General features: G+C 40.1%; 1 protein-coding gene across 1 annotated transcript; it reads right to left on the bottom strand.

Moving 5' to 3' along the window:
* Positions 1-73: 73 nt before the first annotated feature.
* Positions 74-19,014, bottom strand: LOC145777294 (uncharacterized). The gene is made up of 21 exons (XM_082588645.1): positions 18,691-19,014; positions 17,831-17,996; positions 16,466-16,634; positions 14,679-15,075; positions 14,281-14,465; positions 13,499-13,651; positions 12,690-12,765; positions 11,981-12,254; positions 11,631-11,703; positions 11,291-11,426; positions 10,351-10,809; positions 9,655-9,901; positions 8,510-8,653; positions 8,241-8,324; positions 7,783-7,863; positions 6,915-7,075; positions 6,233-6,345; positions 5,872-6,033; positions 5,413-5,519; positions 3,490-3,693; positions 74-2,329 (listed from the first exon to the last, which is right to left on the bottom strand). Exons 1-21 carry the CDS (start codon positions 18,918-18,920, stop codon positions 2,045-2,047), a joined length of 3,906 nt encoding a protein of 1,301 aa, XP_082444771.1. The 5' UTR covers positions 18,921-19,014; the 3' UTR covers positions 74-2,044.
* Positions 19,015-19,170: the final 156 nt, after the last annotated feature.

The following is a 19,170-nucleotide window of genomic DNA, read 5'->3' as shown; positions in this document are numbered from 1 at the left end:
TCAGTAATGTTTTGGCTAAGAAAACAAAATCAACTGGACACTTTTGATCTCTCTCGAAACGACAAGGTGAATGTTCAATTCCCAAGCATTGTATTGGAACCATAAACACAAGTAGGGACATAAAAACACGGCCATATGACGTTTATCTAACGTTTGCAGTCGCTATAAAGGCAACAAGTGTTGAGATTGGCCGATAGTACGATGATCACAAACAACCCGCTCCCAGAAAGCAGTTAACAAAGTTGAACTGTCAGTCTATGTGCAGCAACACCAAGCCGAGCAAGCACATACCACCAGCTTATCCATGAGATGATGTTCCAAAGAAATCTTAGCAAATGACTTTTTTCAGATATTGAATCAATGCAAAAAAAGGTCATTTGCAGGCTGAAAATACAGTAAGCTTAGTTGATTTAATGAAATTACAAACGCTTTGCTTTGTATCCCAATGCTAAACAAATTTAGATGCGACTACCCAGACAGAAAAATCCATTATTTTTACGTTGATTCAACGTGTGCAGACGTTGAATCAATGTAAAAATGACGAGTTTTGCTGTCTGGGTATAGTTGTCTGCGGATAAACTAAAACAATGAACTTTTCCAACAACTTTTGTGTTGAATGTTTTAGCGATTGAGACCAATATACGTTTCAGAAACATGTAAAAAACGGACAAGAAAGTGACAAGCGTTTGCGAGACGGGTGAACTTCATAAGAATGTGGCAGGGAAAGCAATTTTTAGCCAGCAAAAGCTTCCTTTTGCATTGATTCAACGTCTGCAGATGTTGGATCTATGTAAAAGAACGCGTTTTGCTAGCAGGTTTGTAGTCTCGATAACGAGACGGTCTAGCATCACAAGCATACAATGTCTACATGTTAATAAAACTAACAACTAAACAATAACATCCCCAGCTGGAAAAAATTGGCCTTTTGCAGCATTTTAACGTTGCCAGACGTTGAAACGATGCAAAACGCCAAATTTTTGTAGGCTGGGTCTTATTTTTTCAAGCAAAAACGTATGCAAGCCCAACACCAGATGACGACTCCTTACGAAACGAGCACATGAAGCTCGAATACCAAGCCAGCAAAATCCGGTCATTTTTACATTGATTCAAAGTCTGCTGACGTTGAATCAAAGTAAAAATGACAAATTCTGCTGTCTAGGGGCAGGTCTAACAAGAGATCAAGTCATGAAGAAAACATTGAAAATTTTAAAAGCGATATCGCCGACTATTTAAAATACAAATACTTGTCTTATTGTGTTACTTACAGTGTAGTCCGGAAACATCGTGAATCTTGGATGATGAGAGGATAGACCCTCTGCCCCAGAAGCCTATATGAAGAAGTCTTTTATAATGTATGGTACTCAACTTGCTTTCAAGAGATTTTTTCAGTGATTTTAAATGTGACCCATTTCCAGTGAAGCAATTACAAAGAACAAAATACGCAAAACAGAAAGAGATAAAGCGAAAAACGAAAAGTCTCCAGTAGTGAGGAAACTGTGGCATGAAGGAAAACTGAGGCAGAAGAGACAAAGATCCACAAAGTCAATAAAATGCACAGAAACATGATTTATAGCAAGAAATTGTACAGACTCGATTGACAAAGGTGAGAGGTCCAGCCTCAAAAACTATGGTAGGTAAAAGTTCGCACATCACAAAATTTATCGATTTACATTGCTTTTCCTCAGAATGGTAACGTTGAGAATTAGCTCAGCGTTGTCAGATGGTTACGGTTTTACCCAAGCTCAACTAAAATAACCATTACATGATGCGACAAAACACCATTTACAATTTATTTTATATATACTTATGATGACACTTTAGAGCAAATATAAGTCTTTAACAGTTTGAAGTCAAAAACTTCGATTTTTGCATTAAACCTGCCCATGATCGCTTTTCTTCCTTGAACCTCCTCAACACAGCACCAGTCAGAGAGTCATCTGCTGTACAGTAAAAAGAATGCCACCAAGTCTGATGACATCTTCGCGCTTTTCAAGTTTGTGGAAACCAGATTACTATGAACATGACGTCACAAGTCCCATCTAGCTCACACGAACATCGGCTTCGAGCCCTCGCGCGACCATCGCTCGTCATCGTCGTCGTTTTCCGGATCGCGATTGTCGTAATAACCGCGTGGCGCCGTCGACTGAGCCCTGCCGTCTTCGTCGAAGAAGCGGCGGAAAGTGAATTCGAAGAAGGCGTGCTCCCCCGGTCCGAGGCGGAGCGTTCCGTTATTCAGCGTTCCCAGCTTTCCGTCTTTTCCGAGGTTCAGGGTGCTGTGTTCGCCACTCGGGGGAGGGTCAAAGTTGGATGTGTCTTCTGAAAACTTGATCTGATGGAAAAGTACGCAGTTTAGGTAAATCATACGAAGCAGAGACATTAGGCGTCGTCCAATATGAAAATCAACAACTAAGGGCCAAGAGGTTCCCAGCATTGTTACCACTTCAAGACAAGTATAGCACAAAATAATTATATATTAATTAGACTAAAACTTGTCGTTGCAGCTACGTGGTCAGGTGATGAGGGCGTCTGCCTGTCGTCACTCGCCGAAAGAACGTCACAATAGTGTGCTTGAGGGGGAAGATAAATCGCCTTTCTTGCCTTCCGTTTATTTGACTTGGGACACAGACTTTGCAACCTAGCTGTGTTTTAGCGAAATAAACTTCTAATTAAGGAATTGTAAATGGTGTTAACTACAAACACGAAGGGTAAAGCTTGAATACAACGAACCGGCTACTTAGAGATACGAACTGATTTGTTACATTCTGCAGACTTTCCAGATTTTGCCAATAACTATCTGAATAAAAATTGTTTCAAGATAATATTTTTTTAACGTATTTTTTACTGTCTTTCCCAGATCATGACAAATTGGGTTTTCACTTCACCTGGCTTTGAAAGACAAAGACAGTTTAATATCTACATTGTGAAAAGACAATTTGATTGAGAACAATCGGACAGTTAACCGCTAGTTAACAGTCTGGTTGAACATTTTTTAACTTACTTTTTCTCATTTTGTACTGCTTTCCTAAGGCAACAAATAGCTCTTATATTAGTAAGGTAAGGAAAAGGACTAAAGATGAGTCCCCTACTTGAATCCAAGCATCGGGGGATGAGAAGATAAGGTTCTCATTGTACTAAGCCTTCAGCACTTAGAGTAGGGTGGCCAGTTCCTTTAATTCAGCCTCCTTTCCCTCAGCAACTACGCCCACCCAATTTATTACACCCTGGGTTGAGGTGAGCGGTGTTTTTCAACAACCAGCATAAGCCGGGAGTCGAACCATGATTTCATGATTGGAAAGCGAGGGCCTTACCCGCTCCGCCATCCCACCACCTTATTTTAGTACAAGTCAAAAAAAGTTAAAAAATCTTTTAAAATTCAGTCAGACAGTAGCCGAAGTCAGAATCTGCAACATGTGACAAATCAGGCCGCAACTCCGGGTAGCCATAAACGAACAAGCACAAAAAAGTTGAATAGATGAAATTAAACCTTACCTCTGGTTTGTAAGGTGATTCCATTTGGCGAAGAGTAGACCAGTTGATGCCAGCAAAGAAACTGTGCTGCTTCACTTCGGCAGCTCCCCCGTTCTTTCCCAGTCGACTACGCTGGTCACAGCAAAGCTGCATGATGACGTCAACGGTCTGGGGGGCTAAGTGGGCGTACGACGGGATGCGGAGGGTGTTCTTAAAGTTTATAACCTAGAAACAGGATGAGTTGATGATTAATTTACAAAGTTTGACGACGTTAAAATATATCTTATTCCACGTAAAGCTTACCATGACAAAACAACAGATTTTTAACATCACAGGCATACTTGCTTGATTTCACAAATACGTAAACTGATATTAATAGGAAATGTCGACAATACAGCGTGTGGTTTAAAAAAAAATGTTGCTCACGACTGGGTTCAAACCAGCAAGTATGGATGCATAAGAGAAGTAAATCAAGCTGCTTTATATAAAAACGAGTTTCACGGGACCCACACAGACGCCATGTAGTAGTCCAGTTTTAATCCGGTGATGTCCCCATTATCGAGGGTGACCGAATTCACCTCCAAGTGCCGCAATCGTCTTCACATCCTGCCTCCACATCGATCTGTCTAGCGCGTCCTCTCTTGTCAAGCCCACCTTGCTGCTTTCTTCCTCAACTTGCTTTTTCCATGTTTTCTTTGGTCTTCCTTGTTTTCTACGACCCTCCACTCGCAACTCCAGCGCTCTTCTCAAAACATCATCTTCATCCCTTCTCAAAACATGCCCATACCACCTCACTCCATTCGCTTTTGCCAACTTATCAACACTCTCATTCAGCCCAAGCAAGCTCAGAAGTTCTTCGGTATTCCTTTTGTCCATCAGCTTTACACCACACATTGCTCTCACCATCGCTCTCTCAGTTCTTCTTAAAATTGCCGATTCGTTTTCCCGTAAGCACCATGTCTCACTTCCGTACAGCATTGCAGATCTCACACAACTAGTATAAATTCTTCCTCTCATTTTCAACAGAAATCTTCTACCACATAACAACTCTCGACACTCTCTGAATTTCACCCAACCAAACCTTCCTCTTGCAGTCACTGCCGCTTCACAACCACCACTGGCATTCAATCTATCTCCTAGATAGCAAAAGGCATTTACTGATTCAACTTCGTCATTCAGCTTTTCAACAGGACCAATCATTCCTTCCTCAATCTTCTTGCATCTTTCACATACAAAACTATCTCCAGATCTGCATGTCACTCTCTTTATCTTTGCACATCTTCCATGCACCCATTTCTTGCATTTCGCACATGTAACAGAATTTGCCATCACTCTTGTTCTGCAGACGCCACATGGGTCAATTTTGCTCATTGTGATTTCCCCTTCCGTTCCGCTTATTACGACCTTTGTCTTTTTGATGTTCACACGCATACCTTTACATTCAAACGACTCCTTCCACTTCTCTAATTTCCCTCTCAGATCTTCCATTGTGTCATGATCAAACCAAAGTCAATCGCCAAGGTATGTTCTCATTCAAACACCATTCATGAAAGGTTTCTTGCTTCTTCGGGGAAGTCGAGTGCCTCTTGCACTTGCCACCAGTCCCAGGAATGATTGAGAAGTGGCAAGAACTCAAACTATTGAGTAGCATTAATGTACGACCAATCGACCATTCTATCAATGACTGTTTCATTCTGCCACCAGCTAGTGGAGCAGAAGGCCTTTGTGTTTCGAAGAACGAACCAAAAACTGGCCACTCACCATCAGCCTCTTATAATAGACCAGAAAAACATAGACGATTTGTCGCAAAAGATTAAACTTTCGGGCCTCAAACTTGAAGATATAAGTTTAGTCGGGCGCCCGAGCTAGCTAATCCACGATTGGACATTTAGAATCGAATCAGAAATGTATTCGATAAGTTAAAATGCTGTAAAATCTCATCACCTTCATTTGTGTTTCCGATGGTGAGTCGGAGTGGAAGGGAGGATGTCCGACCACCATTTCAAATAGGATCACGCCAACGCTCCACCAGTCGCACAGCTGGGTGTAACCTGGGTGCACAGCAAAGACAGGGGTGAAGAAATGCTTTCTTTTGAACCAAGGTTTATTTCAGCACGCGTATTACAAGTCATTGCACTTGCTGTTTCTTACATCGAGGTTAACATCCGAAGTATCTTGTTACTGTCCGTGTGCTATTACGAGAATCTAATTGATCCAAAGCACAGAAAAAGCTACCTAAGCAATAAGCATACCATCTCAACTTAGACCGCCCACACAAATCAAGTCATTGCTTCAATCACTACGGTAAAAACAAGTTGTGAGTTGTATGGAGTGGAGGTACCTGATGTCTGTGTGGGCTTTAAGAGGGTTAAGTGAGGTAAAAACGTTGTTATAAAAACGCACCTTCTCTCAGTAACACTTCTGGAGCGATGTAGTTTGGGGTACCGACAAGGGAGCGGGCAACATGGCGGTTGGCGTCTCTCATTCTCCTACGGTCCAGGGGCTTCGAGGGCATGTTGGCCCATTCGCTGCTGAAGTCCATGCTGTCCTGTCTCGCATGTCCGTCTGGAAAGAAATAACCGTCAAAGTGAGCTTCGTCTTCACAAAGAGCTTAAAATTACTTTTCTTTGCGCGATTTCTATGTAAGTAGATGGAAAAGTGGGATTTGTTGCCCAAACAAAATCCATCGTTTTTACGTTGATTCAAAGTAAAATGTATGTAAAAAAATGTAAAAATGACGATTTTTTATGCCTGGGATGATCACCTCTTTGATAATACTTTGAATCGTGCGTCCACCGGAAGCCGGTGCACAAACCGAAGTCGGTGAGCTTGATGTGGCCGTTCCGATCGATCAGGATGTTGTCAGGCTTGATGTCCCTGGATACGTTATAACAACATTAAATTTGGACGGAAATACACGCAATGTGAGTTGCTCGACTGGAAAAAGTTGTTATTTTTGCATCGTCTGGCGACGTGGAATCAATACAACATAGTTTTAGTTTTTCTCTACATAGTGGGGAGAAACTGCACAGGCACATGAGTTTAGCTGACCACTGACCAGTGACCACTGTCGTAACTTTGCGCATCTAAAGCTTTCAAACAATCGCAGAAAATAAATTCACGTTGAGGGACACGCATACGAGAATATAGTCCGCAACAGTGGAAATAAATTACAATGAGCTATTTTCGTCATGTTAAAATTTTTGTTTTGACGCATACTGAATCATATGCAGAAAACATTCGACGACATTCTGTAATGTTTGAGCACAGGAGCGTGAATAAAAACCTATAGCACGCTGCTGAAAGATGTTGGCAAAAAGGTGACAGCAACATAAAAATAAGGAATTCTATTTCATTTTCATGCTACAAAGCACGTTCCGATCAACGGTGCAGCCCAGAAACATTCCTTTATCGAACAAAAGAATTATTATACAGAAAAAACTTGCCTGTGGATGAATCCCATCCTGTGTACACTCTCCAGCGCAAGTGTTAACTCCGCTGTGTAGAACCTGGCGAGCGATTGATCAAAAATTTCCTTCTTTATCAACAAACTCATCATGTCGCCGCCGGGAACGAAGTCCATCACAAAATATAAGTTCTCCTTGTCCTGCAGAAGAGGAAGAGACAACTGAAGAGGACACATGGAAAAACAACTACACACCTTGTTTTTAACACTTTGCGAGTTGCATGTGACCGCAGGATAGTTTTATAGTTTTTTAGAGGTTAAACGACTTGAGACATTTGAAATGTGGATTTATAGAAGAATGCTTAAAACTTCATGGAAGGATAAAATCACAAACAAAGATGTACTATCCAGAATACAAACCAACATGGAAATTCTACAAACAATTAAATCAAGAAAATTGAAATATTTTGGCCACATGATTCGCAATAATTCTATTCAAATACAACTATTAGAAGGAAAAATGAACGGCAAACGAAATAGGGCAGACCACCAAGAATTTGGACTAATGATATTGAAGACTGGTCAGGACTTAATTACAAAACTGCAGTAAAAAAATCTCACAACAGAGAAACTTGGCGTCTCATTGCCTCCAACCCTCGACGAGAGGAAGAAACTTAATGATGATGATGAGACGAGAAAACAACAATGAGTGGTGGTGTTTAATCGTCGACATTTTGATTAGCCGTCAAGTATCGCAGCAGCCAGTAAAATACCAGCTAGATTTTTTTAACTGGGTAAACCCGTACACTGATTCCATGCGGCAAACAAACTCCGCGTTTCCTCAATGACACATTGTCTGTTATGGAAAGCAAGAAACCGAGCTCTTGCCTGGCCGAGTAAAAACCTACTTGGAAAGTGTAGTACAGCCTGACCACCCAATCATTGTCGGCTTCGGCTAGAATGTCTCGCTCGGCCTTTACGTGGGCGACCTGCAAGCAAGATGGCGGTTTACAATGAGCGGCTATGGTTTGTGCAGAGTGGCATATGTTTGTGTGCGGTGGCAATAGCAGGATTTTACAATTCACAACCTTACACACATATTTCAACAATGGATATGCGACACTCTTCGATAAGTACGAAGAAGTCTATTGCTAGGAACAAAATGGTTGGAACGCCTGGTTACTCTAATCAAAAAATAAAGAGCCCAAAATGTAGATACTAAACTCATGTGCAGCAAACGTTTCAAAAACTATACCGTCTTTGTCTTCAGTGCCATAGTGCGTGCTTTAGCACTGAAGATGAAGGCAGTATAGTTTTTGAAAGGTTTGTTTGCTGAACATAAATTTAGTAAGTCTGTTGTTGTTACCTGATTTCTTCTTAAGACGTCTCGTTTCTTCAAGAACTTGATTGCGTACAGCTTGTTGCTTGTTTTGTTGCGAGCCAGCATAACCTTTAAACCAAAAAAGATTCCAACTTCATTTTTGAATCAGCATTTCCAGTCAACTGACATTACGCAGGACGCAAAGTTTACATAAGTTGATAAAAAACAAGGAGCGAAACCTCCCAAGGCGAATCATATCTCAGCTCACAACGCTACGAGATTTTTTGCAGTGTTTTTGTCAAATCTTATTTCACCTTTCCAAATGCGCCGACGCCAATCTTCTTGATCATATCAAACATGGAGAGATCTATCTTGGCTCTTTTCAACCGGATGTAGTTGGACTCCTTTTGGAAAAGCATCTTCCTCATCTCAGACTTGGCATCGTCAGGAAGATTGAACTGAACACGGAAAGAGAGTGAGTGTTGCACAAATAGAAATGCATTTCTCGAAAATTATTGAACAACAAGGATGTAAATCAGGGTTGAGAAAAACCCGGGTTTTTTTGGGGTTTATTTAAAAAAGATGTAAAAAAGGTAGATTCATGCTTATTTCACCTCAAATACTACTTTTTCCCAATGAAGTGCCTCTCACTCACAGTACATGCTGGCATAACTCAATAAAGTAATGCACTAGGGCTGTTTAACTATGAGGCCTTCTTGCATAAATGAGTTTTGGTGTAGTACAATGTGGCATTACTTGGTTTTTGTGTACAGAAATATCCACTGTGTTTTCAATTTATCCTTGGAAATTTCCTTCACAATCACATCCTTAAGTCCTAATTTGAAGTTTGTTTTAAGTACTTTGGTTCATTTTTTCAATATTCTGATAAAAATTGGACAAATATGATGCTCTGGGTTTTTTTAAGTAGGTTTTTTTTAAAAAACCCACCCGGTTTTTTTGGGTCGGGTAAAATACCGACAACCCTGATGTAAATGCAAGTGAAAACTTGGGTAAGAACTACCTAAGTTACATTTTTTTTTTTTTTGAAAAAAAGGAAGCTAAAAGGGATTGCAAGCCTATAGCAGACGTACTGAACGATATTTTACATGTTAGTGTGACAAAGTGGATCCGGTTGCGACATAGTTTCACAAGATGCACTGTCGCAGACAGCAATTATTTTAGCTGATATTTTCACAATAACTGAGCCTCAACTTCCGAGCAAAGAGTAGGAACCTTTTTCAACTCTAAGATTATCCAGTGTGTGTTAACGTTTCAGTTTACCATACTGCAAAGACCGCAAATAATGTTTAGCTACTTAAATGCGCAAAGTTTCCACAGTTTTTTCAAACTTGGTATGATAAGTTGAAACCTAACTGACAAAATTACCCTTCTTACATTGAATCAACGTCTGCACAAGTTAATTCATTAGAAACAGGGCGGATTTTGCTTGCAGTAGTACCTTCGTCATCTCTGCCTCCAGCTGCCATCGCCGACTCGTGCGGGCTTTGTAACCTTTGATGACGTTCTCGACATGTTGCTCCATGTAGAATTTGAAAGCTTCCGGTGAGTATTTCTTCATTCTCCTGGTATGAGAACACAGCTTGGGAAGATCGGAACTTTCTCCTTCCTCATGTCCACCGGCAGAGTGAACGGAGTCTTCTTCGTCGGACAAATTTGAATCCGAAGACAATTCGTCCGTACATTTTCTGAAGGCAAATGAAAAAAGAAATTTCAAAGACGTTGGGAAGCAATTTAGAGAAATCTTTCCCAAGATAAAGATGATGTCTCACGACAATCAGACGTCCAAAGCCAATAACAGAACACATTCAAGTAACAGTTGCATCTTTACGTTGCGAGACAGAGCATTTAACTTATTCAACACATGGCGCGCGTGACTGTGAAATAATAATACAAATCAGCGGCAAGTTCGGATAAAAGCAAGCTTTTCAAATTCTATGAAAAAAAAAACGATTTAAAAAATAAATAAAACTACAATACAACCACGTTGTTTTGAATATCACGACAACTTGTGTCCAGAATTTGCTGAAACTGCACAGTGCACACCTTAAACCAATTTAAAAAACACTGTTTAAGAAAAACTGGAATAAAGCCACTCGAGGTTCGCAGCGATCTATTTTGATAGCACAGCACTTACTTTTGCGACTTCCCTTTGACAGTTTTAGTTTTTAGATTTCTCCGCACCGGGACAGGAGAAGTGGTGATGGTTTTTTCTATGGTGGGATCGTCTTGGAACAGCGACACAGAGTCTGAGCTCCCTTCTGGCAGTGTCTGTTCAACTTGACGGTTGCTTTGCTTCGAGCAGGGAGCGGCCGAGTAAGAGCCCGAGTGGCGCTTGTTGTTTCCCGCGCTTACGCGTGCTGCCTTGACGGCGGATTCGATGGTTTTCGGCCGACGCATGACGACGGTTTGTTGCGCGTTCTCGGCGTTGGTCTCGACCGCGTTCAGATAAACTTCAGCGACTTTGGTGGTCGGGCTCGGTTTTCCGCCCCGTGGCCCGGTCGTTGATTTTCGAGCACGAGAAATATCGACATGCAACTGCCGATGTGATGCGGCGTTCACAGACTCTGCCTTGTCGTCGTATGGGGGTGGATCTCTGTGGAAAGCAATTTGTCTTAAGCATGCACACTGCGCAGCTCCTGCTTCAAACGGTTGGGGTCTGGATACCCGCTATAGCAGCAACAGGTCAAACGTATCACTGACGTAACATTCGAGGGGAGAATACGTGCGTCACCGGTGCAGCATCATGGCTAGCCAATAGTGCACAGAAAATTGATGAACAATCAAAGAATATGCTTAAAAATCGAACCTAGCCATGAAGGGCATTAAAGTAATGTACAAACATATGCAGGCAGCGATTTTCACGGATGCAATAAGCGGTTGGTATCCAAAATCATAAAAATGTCGACATAGTCTAATAATGACCCCGTGGCCAAAAAGCTTGCTTGCAATGCTCTAAGTTCGTCATCGGATGCTGGCAGCCTGCTCCTTCACAAATAAGACATGGCTAACCAGTAACCATGCGAGGAACGCAATTTGAAGTAAAAAAAAAACAGCTCAATGCAAAGAAATGGTACCTCCTCGCACTGAAAGTTGTGTTATTGTTGTGATGCTGATTGACGTAATGACTTGGTTTCTCATGACCAGCGCCTAGTTGGATGTATTGTTGGTTGTTGCTTTGTGATATCGCTTCGTTATAGGACGGGGTGCAATCTGAAAATGTGACAGTTTAGGGAGAAAAGCGAATCAACTTCTTTCCATATGACCACATGGAGCAACACTTATATTCCTTAAGAAATGGGAACAAGAGTAAATCACTCGATTAGGCTACATGTGGTAAAATCCAGGGCCTCTGAGGCTCTGGTCAGTATTTTCACAAGCGAGCGACACATGATAGTAATTAATGCAGTCGCTTACCCATAACCCCCTCTGTTGGCTGGCCACTTGTCATAACCTTCGGCTTCCCTGACACTTGGTTCCTCGGTACCGGCTGCAATAACAATGATGCTATTAGCCTAGAACTGAATACTGAAAAGTTTCGATGTTTGTCAGGATTATTATCTTTTCTAGCAATACTTGCAACGTTCATCGGATGAATGTGAAAGTAAAAGTAGTAACATACGAGTTGTTTCATTGCTTCACCGACGTTTAGCGCACAATGATAATGCGCATCCTCAGAACGACCAACGCTGCAACAATTCCTAGAAAAGATCAGCCTTGAAGCCAGGCTGAGATACCAGCTAGTAGAAAACAAAGTCGCCACATGCCTGATTGAAATTATTCGGGTTGAAGTGCATGGCAGAGTAATCCGACTTGTCATTGGAAGTGGCGATGCTGCTGCCGTTGCTGCTTACGGAAGACGATGGAGCGTATTGTCGAGGCGATAGACCGACGTGAGGATCGTCTTTGGAGGACCGACTGTAGTCGGATGCATTTGAATACATAGATGATTGGTTGCCGGGTGGAGGATCGAACCCGTGTTGCTGGATGTTGCCCATCAGAGCGCTGTTTATAGCGGATGTGGTCGACACGCCGACTCGTCTGCAAGAGAACGTGAAACCTTTATCAGTTTTTACCCGTCAAGTAAAATTTGTCGTTTATACAACGTTTTAACGTTGCCACAAGTAGAAACGATGTAAAACTAGCAACTTTTAGTAGCTGGGCAATTGGGCATGTGTGAGAAGCGGCGCATAACACACACTTGAGCAACGATGTGATTATATTTATGTCAGCCAGAATTCGTTAGCTACATTAGTTTAGTTAATTATTCACAAGAGCAGATCAATGTGACGATAAGAAAACAATTTGCATTTTACGGGAATACTATTTCGAAAGAACCAAGGCTTATCAGCATGCTGGCAATTGCGTTGCATGTGAAATAAATCCTTTTTTCAACAGATTATTTTCTAAATGTAACTTATTTTCTTGTTTTTGGACTGGCTACGGTTCATCTAACGATACGGAAATAATACGTACTGGTTGGATTGGTGGATTCGCTTGTCGCCTGAGTGAACAGCTTCCGATTGGTTAAAGCAGTTTCCTGGGATCGATGCTGCAACGAGATGGTGTGTTATTAGTGTGAAACTATCCTTGGCCGTCGAATAGCGATCTAATACAGACGCTTTTCGCTGGGTGGGTGGTTTCACAGAACAATTAGAATATATCCACTGAAATTCCAATACAGCAAAATCTGTCATTTCTTCAACGTCTACAAATGTTGAATCAATGTAAAAATGACGGATTTTGCTGTCTGGGCTACTGTTGACAGGCACACATACAAAAAGTAAACTTTTTCGGACAAGCCCCCCCCACCCTCCCTTAGTAGCACCAGCAAAACCCATGCCCATCTCATTGCAAAATCAAAACATTGAAACAGGAAAATTATATGTATTGCAAGGGTATAAACTTTCACCAGTAGAAAGGAGGTAGCTCATTTTTAAAAATCAAAAATTTAATTAGAAACTCCGAAGCTGTTCTTAAAATGCGAACTGTTTGCCCTACGTCACTTCTCAAAACACAAGGGAGCTGGCAGCTGGAGTGAGTTTTCAGGCTACAAAAATTCGTCTTTTCTACAGACGTTGAGTCAATGTAAAATAGGCGTTTTTCTAAATCTACCACGTGTCAAATGCACTTACGCCAGAAAAGAAGTTTCAATCGTACCGGGTTGTAAACAAAACAATGACGTTGCAATGTATCCTAAGAAAGAAGCATATCCGAGACAGCAAAATCAGTCATTTTTACATTGATTAAACGTCTGCAGACGTCTGAGGTGAGACAATAACTACCTGTGTAGTTGGATTGTTGTTGTTGTTGCTGCTGTTGTTGTGTCATTTTTCGATATCTTTGGGCTGTGTTGTAACTTGGAGGAAGGCGGGTAGTCGGTGGCGGGCCGCTTGCAGAATAATTATTGCTGTAAAACGGGCTGTTGCTAGATGAACCTGAAAAGTGATGACAGCATTCTAAAATGCTATATTCGAAACGAAATTGTACAGTTTCTGCATAACGTCGAATGGCGACGTGACTTCGTAGTTATGCAAGATAAAATCACTACTTAAGTTGCCACTCAACTCGCAAAATCCGTCCTGTTTATAATTCAATGTAATAACGGATTTCGTACACTAGGCTGCTCCCAGGCAACTAAAAACTACTAAACATTTCTAGCTGACGAGTTAACATTATTTGTGCAATTAGCCAACTACTTGACGCTTGCTCTACAGTCTACACCATGCCATGTTAGAAACTGACAAGCGAAATAAAAGCACAAAATAGTTTTAAAAGAATTGAAAACTGTTTGATAAAAATATAACAAAATGAAACAGTAGCTTGATGAACTCTGTAAAGTTAGAGTGTTACTATTAAAACAATAACACATCGAAGAAATTTAAAACCTTGAAGCTCGATGGTACCCAACAGATAGGCTCCACTGCACAAGCTGTGATGTGAAATTAAAAACCAAAATGAGAAAGCGCAGCAAATAGTTGATTTGTCAGAACAACAGTGAATTTCAGAGTTAAAAGACAAGAAAATAGGTGAAAATATATGCAAGAGCTTTTAGAAGAGGTGCTACCTTTGATGATAGGTTGATGGGGGTTGGTTTCGGGTATCATGGGGGCCACATTGACATCGTTCAGCATTCCACTTTCGGTGGTCAACATCCCACCAGTTGATGGCGACATGCGCTGGATCATTTGCTGGACGTGGCCTTGCTTCACACCGGTGTCTTCTGATGATTCGGCAGCAGCCATGTTCATTCTAAGAGCAAAAAAATGGAAGTAAGATTTTCTTCTGAAACATGGGATATCGGAAATGAGGAAGTAAATAGATTTAACACAAAGAAAAATTTTTTTAAAGAGTTTTGCAACACAAAAATTCCATCCGACAAAACCCGTCATTTTCACACTATTGAAACGTCGGCCGACGATAAGTCAATGCAAAAATGACGTATTTTGTTCTCAGAGATGGTACCTGTCCACGTTGTATACGCGCGATTGGTCTCTGCCGGGTTGTGCTTGGATACCGCTTGTTCCAACATCAGGTGGTGAGAATATGCCACTGTTCCTGTTTGTGTTGGTTCCCGGATAGCTCGGCGGAGAAGTAGTGGGAAGCTTGCGCGGCTCGTAAACGCTCTCAGCAACATACTGCCGGGGAAGCTGGTTGTAATTTTGATCCATTTGCAATTGTTTTTGTGATTTTACAACGTTCCCAGCTTCGTAGTTATTATTTCCTTGACCGTGCTTGGTCTGTATGCGCCCGTTCACAGGCGGGCTGTCAGCGCGAGTGCTCGCTCCATCGGGACTGCCACGTTGGGGGAGGACTTCGTGAGGGCCGTACATGGATCGGTGGCGAAGCGCTTGCTGATATTCTACAGACGTATGAGAGTGCAGTGTAAATTTGCGTTGGCTTAAAATATGCATTTGGTTGAACTTAAACAGTCTGTATTTACATATTGTATTTCTCGGAATGGCCCGTTTCGGTGAGTCCGATCCCTTAATGGGGGATTTTTTCAACTTTTTTTCAAATTATCGGGTACCGAAGCCTAATTATCATTGTCGTTTTAGGGTTAGGGATTAAGGGTTAGAGGTTAGGAACTCACCGAATCGGACTCACCAAATAGTAGCAGACCCTGTATTTCTAATACTACGATACCTATTTCTAATGCTATCATGACTTAGTTTTTTTTAATTTAATGAAATTGTCGCTGCAATAAAAGCATTTTAAACGCACATGATGTGATAATATTCTTCCATGATAACTAGGGCAACCAAAAGTCAATAAAGTCAAAATTTTTCTGCCTTGTTCAAAGTTTATAAATCGTCCATAAACTAAATTTCAGGCTGACATGAAGAGAGGTTTCAAAGTTATTAAGTAAAAAAAAAGTCAAATTTCATGGTTAGGTCAAAATTTTCTTTTAACGTAGTTTTTCTTCTCTCTATAGATATTTTATTAAAGCTATACAGATATTAAATTTTTGTTGCAATTTCTGTTGCTATTCTGACGTAATAATCTATTTATTGCAATTTCTGAGGTAATAATCTTGTTTCTCCCACTTCTGACGATTGAATATTAAATAGTCTAGACATGAAAGGCAGGTAACGTGGTCTTTGTTCTTGGTTAGGTGAATACTCAAACCATTATATATATAGTATTGAGTTTTAGCTTAGCATCCCATCGCGTAATACTGCAGAACCCTCTTAGTAATTTCGGGATATTTAAAGACTCTCCATATTTATCTTTTGCAGTTTTTCGAGTGACTTTCATTACCTGTTCATTAGCTGTGATGTAGTTGAGTCTTCCACATTTTTCTTTTATTTCATGAGAAAAAGAAGATATCCTTACCTAACGGTTTGATTTCTACTAACTTAATATGCTTTGTATTTTGCATTTGGGTTGCAAACGCAGAAAGTTATTGGTCAAAATTTGTAAATTATAAAGTCAAAATTTCAAGTTTTTAGGTCAAAAAATTGGTTGCCCTAATGATAACCATGAAACAACAACACCTGAATAGTCCTGTATTTGTGCAATATTTGCAAACATTTGTGCAAGGCGATGAACCAACAAGATCTGTCCACAATGCAAAGCCATACAATTTTTGTCGCTTTTTCGTACATTTAAATATTCTGCGGACAGCTGCATGCTTGCATGTAAATCAGTTGAAAAAACCTTGAGGCAGCATGGCCAGATGCAGGAAAATATTTTCACATAAATGGATGACCAAAAACAAGAAGAAATATGTAAATGTAAAAGGAACCAACCTTGCTGCGATACGACAGGATGCATGTTCGAAGCGTGGTGTTGTAGCTGTGCTACTTGTTGCAATTGCGTTTCTTGTTGCATTTTCTTGCTAAGGAGCCTTGTAATAGTCTCCCGTGCAGCCTCTATGCTTTTGCCGTCAGTATCTCGGATTGCCCGCACAGCTGTATCCTTTATGAATTAAAATGTTCTTCTGTTGCCAAAAAACGCCAGCATGCAAGTTTTAAAATCAAATCAACAAGATAGCGGAACAATGGGACAAAATGGCATGATCACTTCATTGGAATCACAAAGTACAATGATAGAAGCTAAATCATACCCCTTCAATAAAAGCATAGCGATCTATACTACTGGCCTTCCCAACGTGGCAACAGCCAAATAATGTGGGGGCTTATTAAGTTTTGGAAACTAGCAGGTATTAGGCGTAAAAAAGGCTTTGCATGAATTATTACTAACAAACAAATACTTCTCGATTAAAAAACAAATTTTTTTACATAGCTGAGTGTTTTGAAAGTTGAGTCACTCTTGATTTCGTGTACCGTACCTTGTTTCTGTTGATATCTTGATTCTCATGGTATTCTTTAACATGTAGCTATTGTCCTGCTTTCTTGCCACTTATTTAATAATATTACATCTTAATTACGTTTTGGTACTGTATATTTACAATTTTTCGGCTAAAAAACATTACTTGACCAATGAAAATTGCTGATTATATGTTGTAACACTTATCTCAATTGGTAAATTGAATTTTCGTACCCCCACATTATTTGGCTGTTGCCACGTTGGGAAGGCCAGTAGTATAGATCGCCATGCCCTAAAGCCTTTTTACATTTGTCAACTTATTTTCTGAAGCCGTGTAATATTAAATTGCATTGACGAAATCAAACAAGACAAAGGTGTCAAAGAGCAACAAGAGTATTTTATAATCAATTTACCAACACATAGCATTCAGGAATTTGTAAACAATAAGAATACGGGTGGAGATTTTCCTTGAAATATCTGCACTATAGTTGATCATGCAAAATTACATATTTACTATTAATTAATGCACTTTTGTACACCGATAAGCTAGGGTCTGCTACTATTCGGTGAGTCCGATTCGATGAGTTCCTAACCTCTAACCCTAAAACGGCAATGATATTTAGGCAACGTTACCCGATAATTTCTAAAAAAAATTAAAAAAATCCCCGTTAAGGGATCGGACTCACCGAAACGGCCATTCCGGATAAGCTATATGCCCAATGACCATAGCTTTTATATATAAATAATTTAAAAAAAAACATGAAAAATTGCTCGTTGGAAAAAGAAGCAATGTCCTTCATGAAATTTGTCAAATGCCATATGCAAGCTTAATAAGCGTATCAAACCTGATCTACATTCATCTCATTCATGAGATCTCGAACATATTGTTGCTGCACCGTGCTCATGTGGAACGTTGCGTAACGATCCAAATCACTTCGTATTTGTTGCATGGCCTGAATGTGATGCCTGTTCAGTTGCTGACGATTGTTGTAAGATCCAGTCATTCGGGCACTAAGCGAACATACAGTTGTGTATTGAGGTCACAGAGAAATATAGCAGCTCAATATGTAATCTCAGTGAAATAACAAGATTAAGAGATTATTGCAGGGATGACACCCTTTCAAATAAGATAAACTAATACGCTTTACAGCTTTGCTGGAATTTTGATGAGATTTCATCAGCTAGAACAGAATTGTTTGGTAACCTAGCGTATGAATGATTGAGCATAGCACCACGTGGCGGAAAAGCACTTTAAAAAATAGTGATACAATATTTACAAATGTGGCTGTATTGACTTATTGATGCAAGCGTATTAATTTACTGTGATGTCGCACAATCTTGAAAGTGGTAAATTATAATGTAACAGTTTTGATTAATTTTAAACAGGCTTTTAAGAAATATGTTAAGTATATAATATATATATATAAATATTTAAAATCATGATTACTTGAAAAAAAATATTATGTTAAAACTTGACCACAAAACGAAATACAGTATGCTAAATTAGTGACACCCGACAATCCGACATGGACCGAAACGTTAAAGAAATACTGTATACTGAAGCCAAAGCTAGCAAAGCAACATTAATCTATTCTAATAAATATCAGAACTTTTTCGTATTGTATAACATGATTACATAATCTTTTCCAACAAATAAAACATTGAATAAGAGTTATTCTTCAGACACACAGATGTATACATATACCTGTTGGAGCTGAGTGCTGTAGATATATCCGAAGCTTCAGACTCAGTTAAGCTATGTCGTTTAGTTTCTTTTGCAAGTGAAACGTGCTTAAACTTTTTATCCATTTCTTGAATTTTGTTGTTCATAGCTTGGTTGGAACTTTGGGCTGCCATGTTAGGAAAAGACATTGGACGAGATGATCTACCTCTTGATGAGGATTCACTTGCTGATGAGTCACCTCGGCGAAGCATTGTAGACACTTAACCTTCACAATTATATTCTTTAAGCCATTTGAAAAGGAATCAAGGCATCATGCATTTGACAATAAGCCGTTGAAACTATACAAGTTCAAAAGTGAATGTTTTAGATTAAAAAGATTATCGGCTCCAGCTTGTGTCTGAGCATTGGTTGATGAACAAAATATTAGATTAAATTCTCCACAGTACTAAACCTGTAACAAGCAAGCATAATGCTAAATACAATAGAGTAACAAACTTGTAC

Source organism: Aplidium turbinatum, chromosome 9 (genome assembly GCF_918807975.1).
Source record: "Aplidium turbinatum chromosome 9, kaAplTurb1.1, whole genome shotgun sequence".
In the NCBI taxonomy this organism is placed as follows: domain Eukaryota; kingdom Metazoa; phylum Chordata; class Ascidiacea; order Aplousobranchia; family Polyclinidae; genus Aplidium; species Aplidium turbinatum.
Note: the sequence above shows the minus strand (reverse complement) of the source record. Positions and strands in the feature narration are given on the sequence as shown.

Coding starts and splice junctions, on each gene's coding strand:
- LOC145777294 (XM_082588645.1), bottom strand. CDS start 18,920: ATGCTTCGCCGAGGTGACTCATCAGCAAGTGAATCCTCATCAAGAGGT. Junction 14,466..14,678: donor CGCGTATACAACGTGGACAG/GTACCATCTCTG, acceptor TTTTGCTCTTAG/AATGAACATGGCTGCTGCCG. Junction 6,346..6,914: donor AGGATGGGATTCATCCACAG/GCAAGTTTTTTC, acceptor TAACGTATCCAG/GGACATCAAGCCTGACAACA.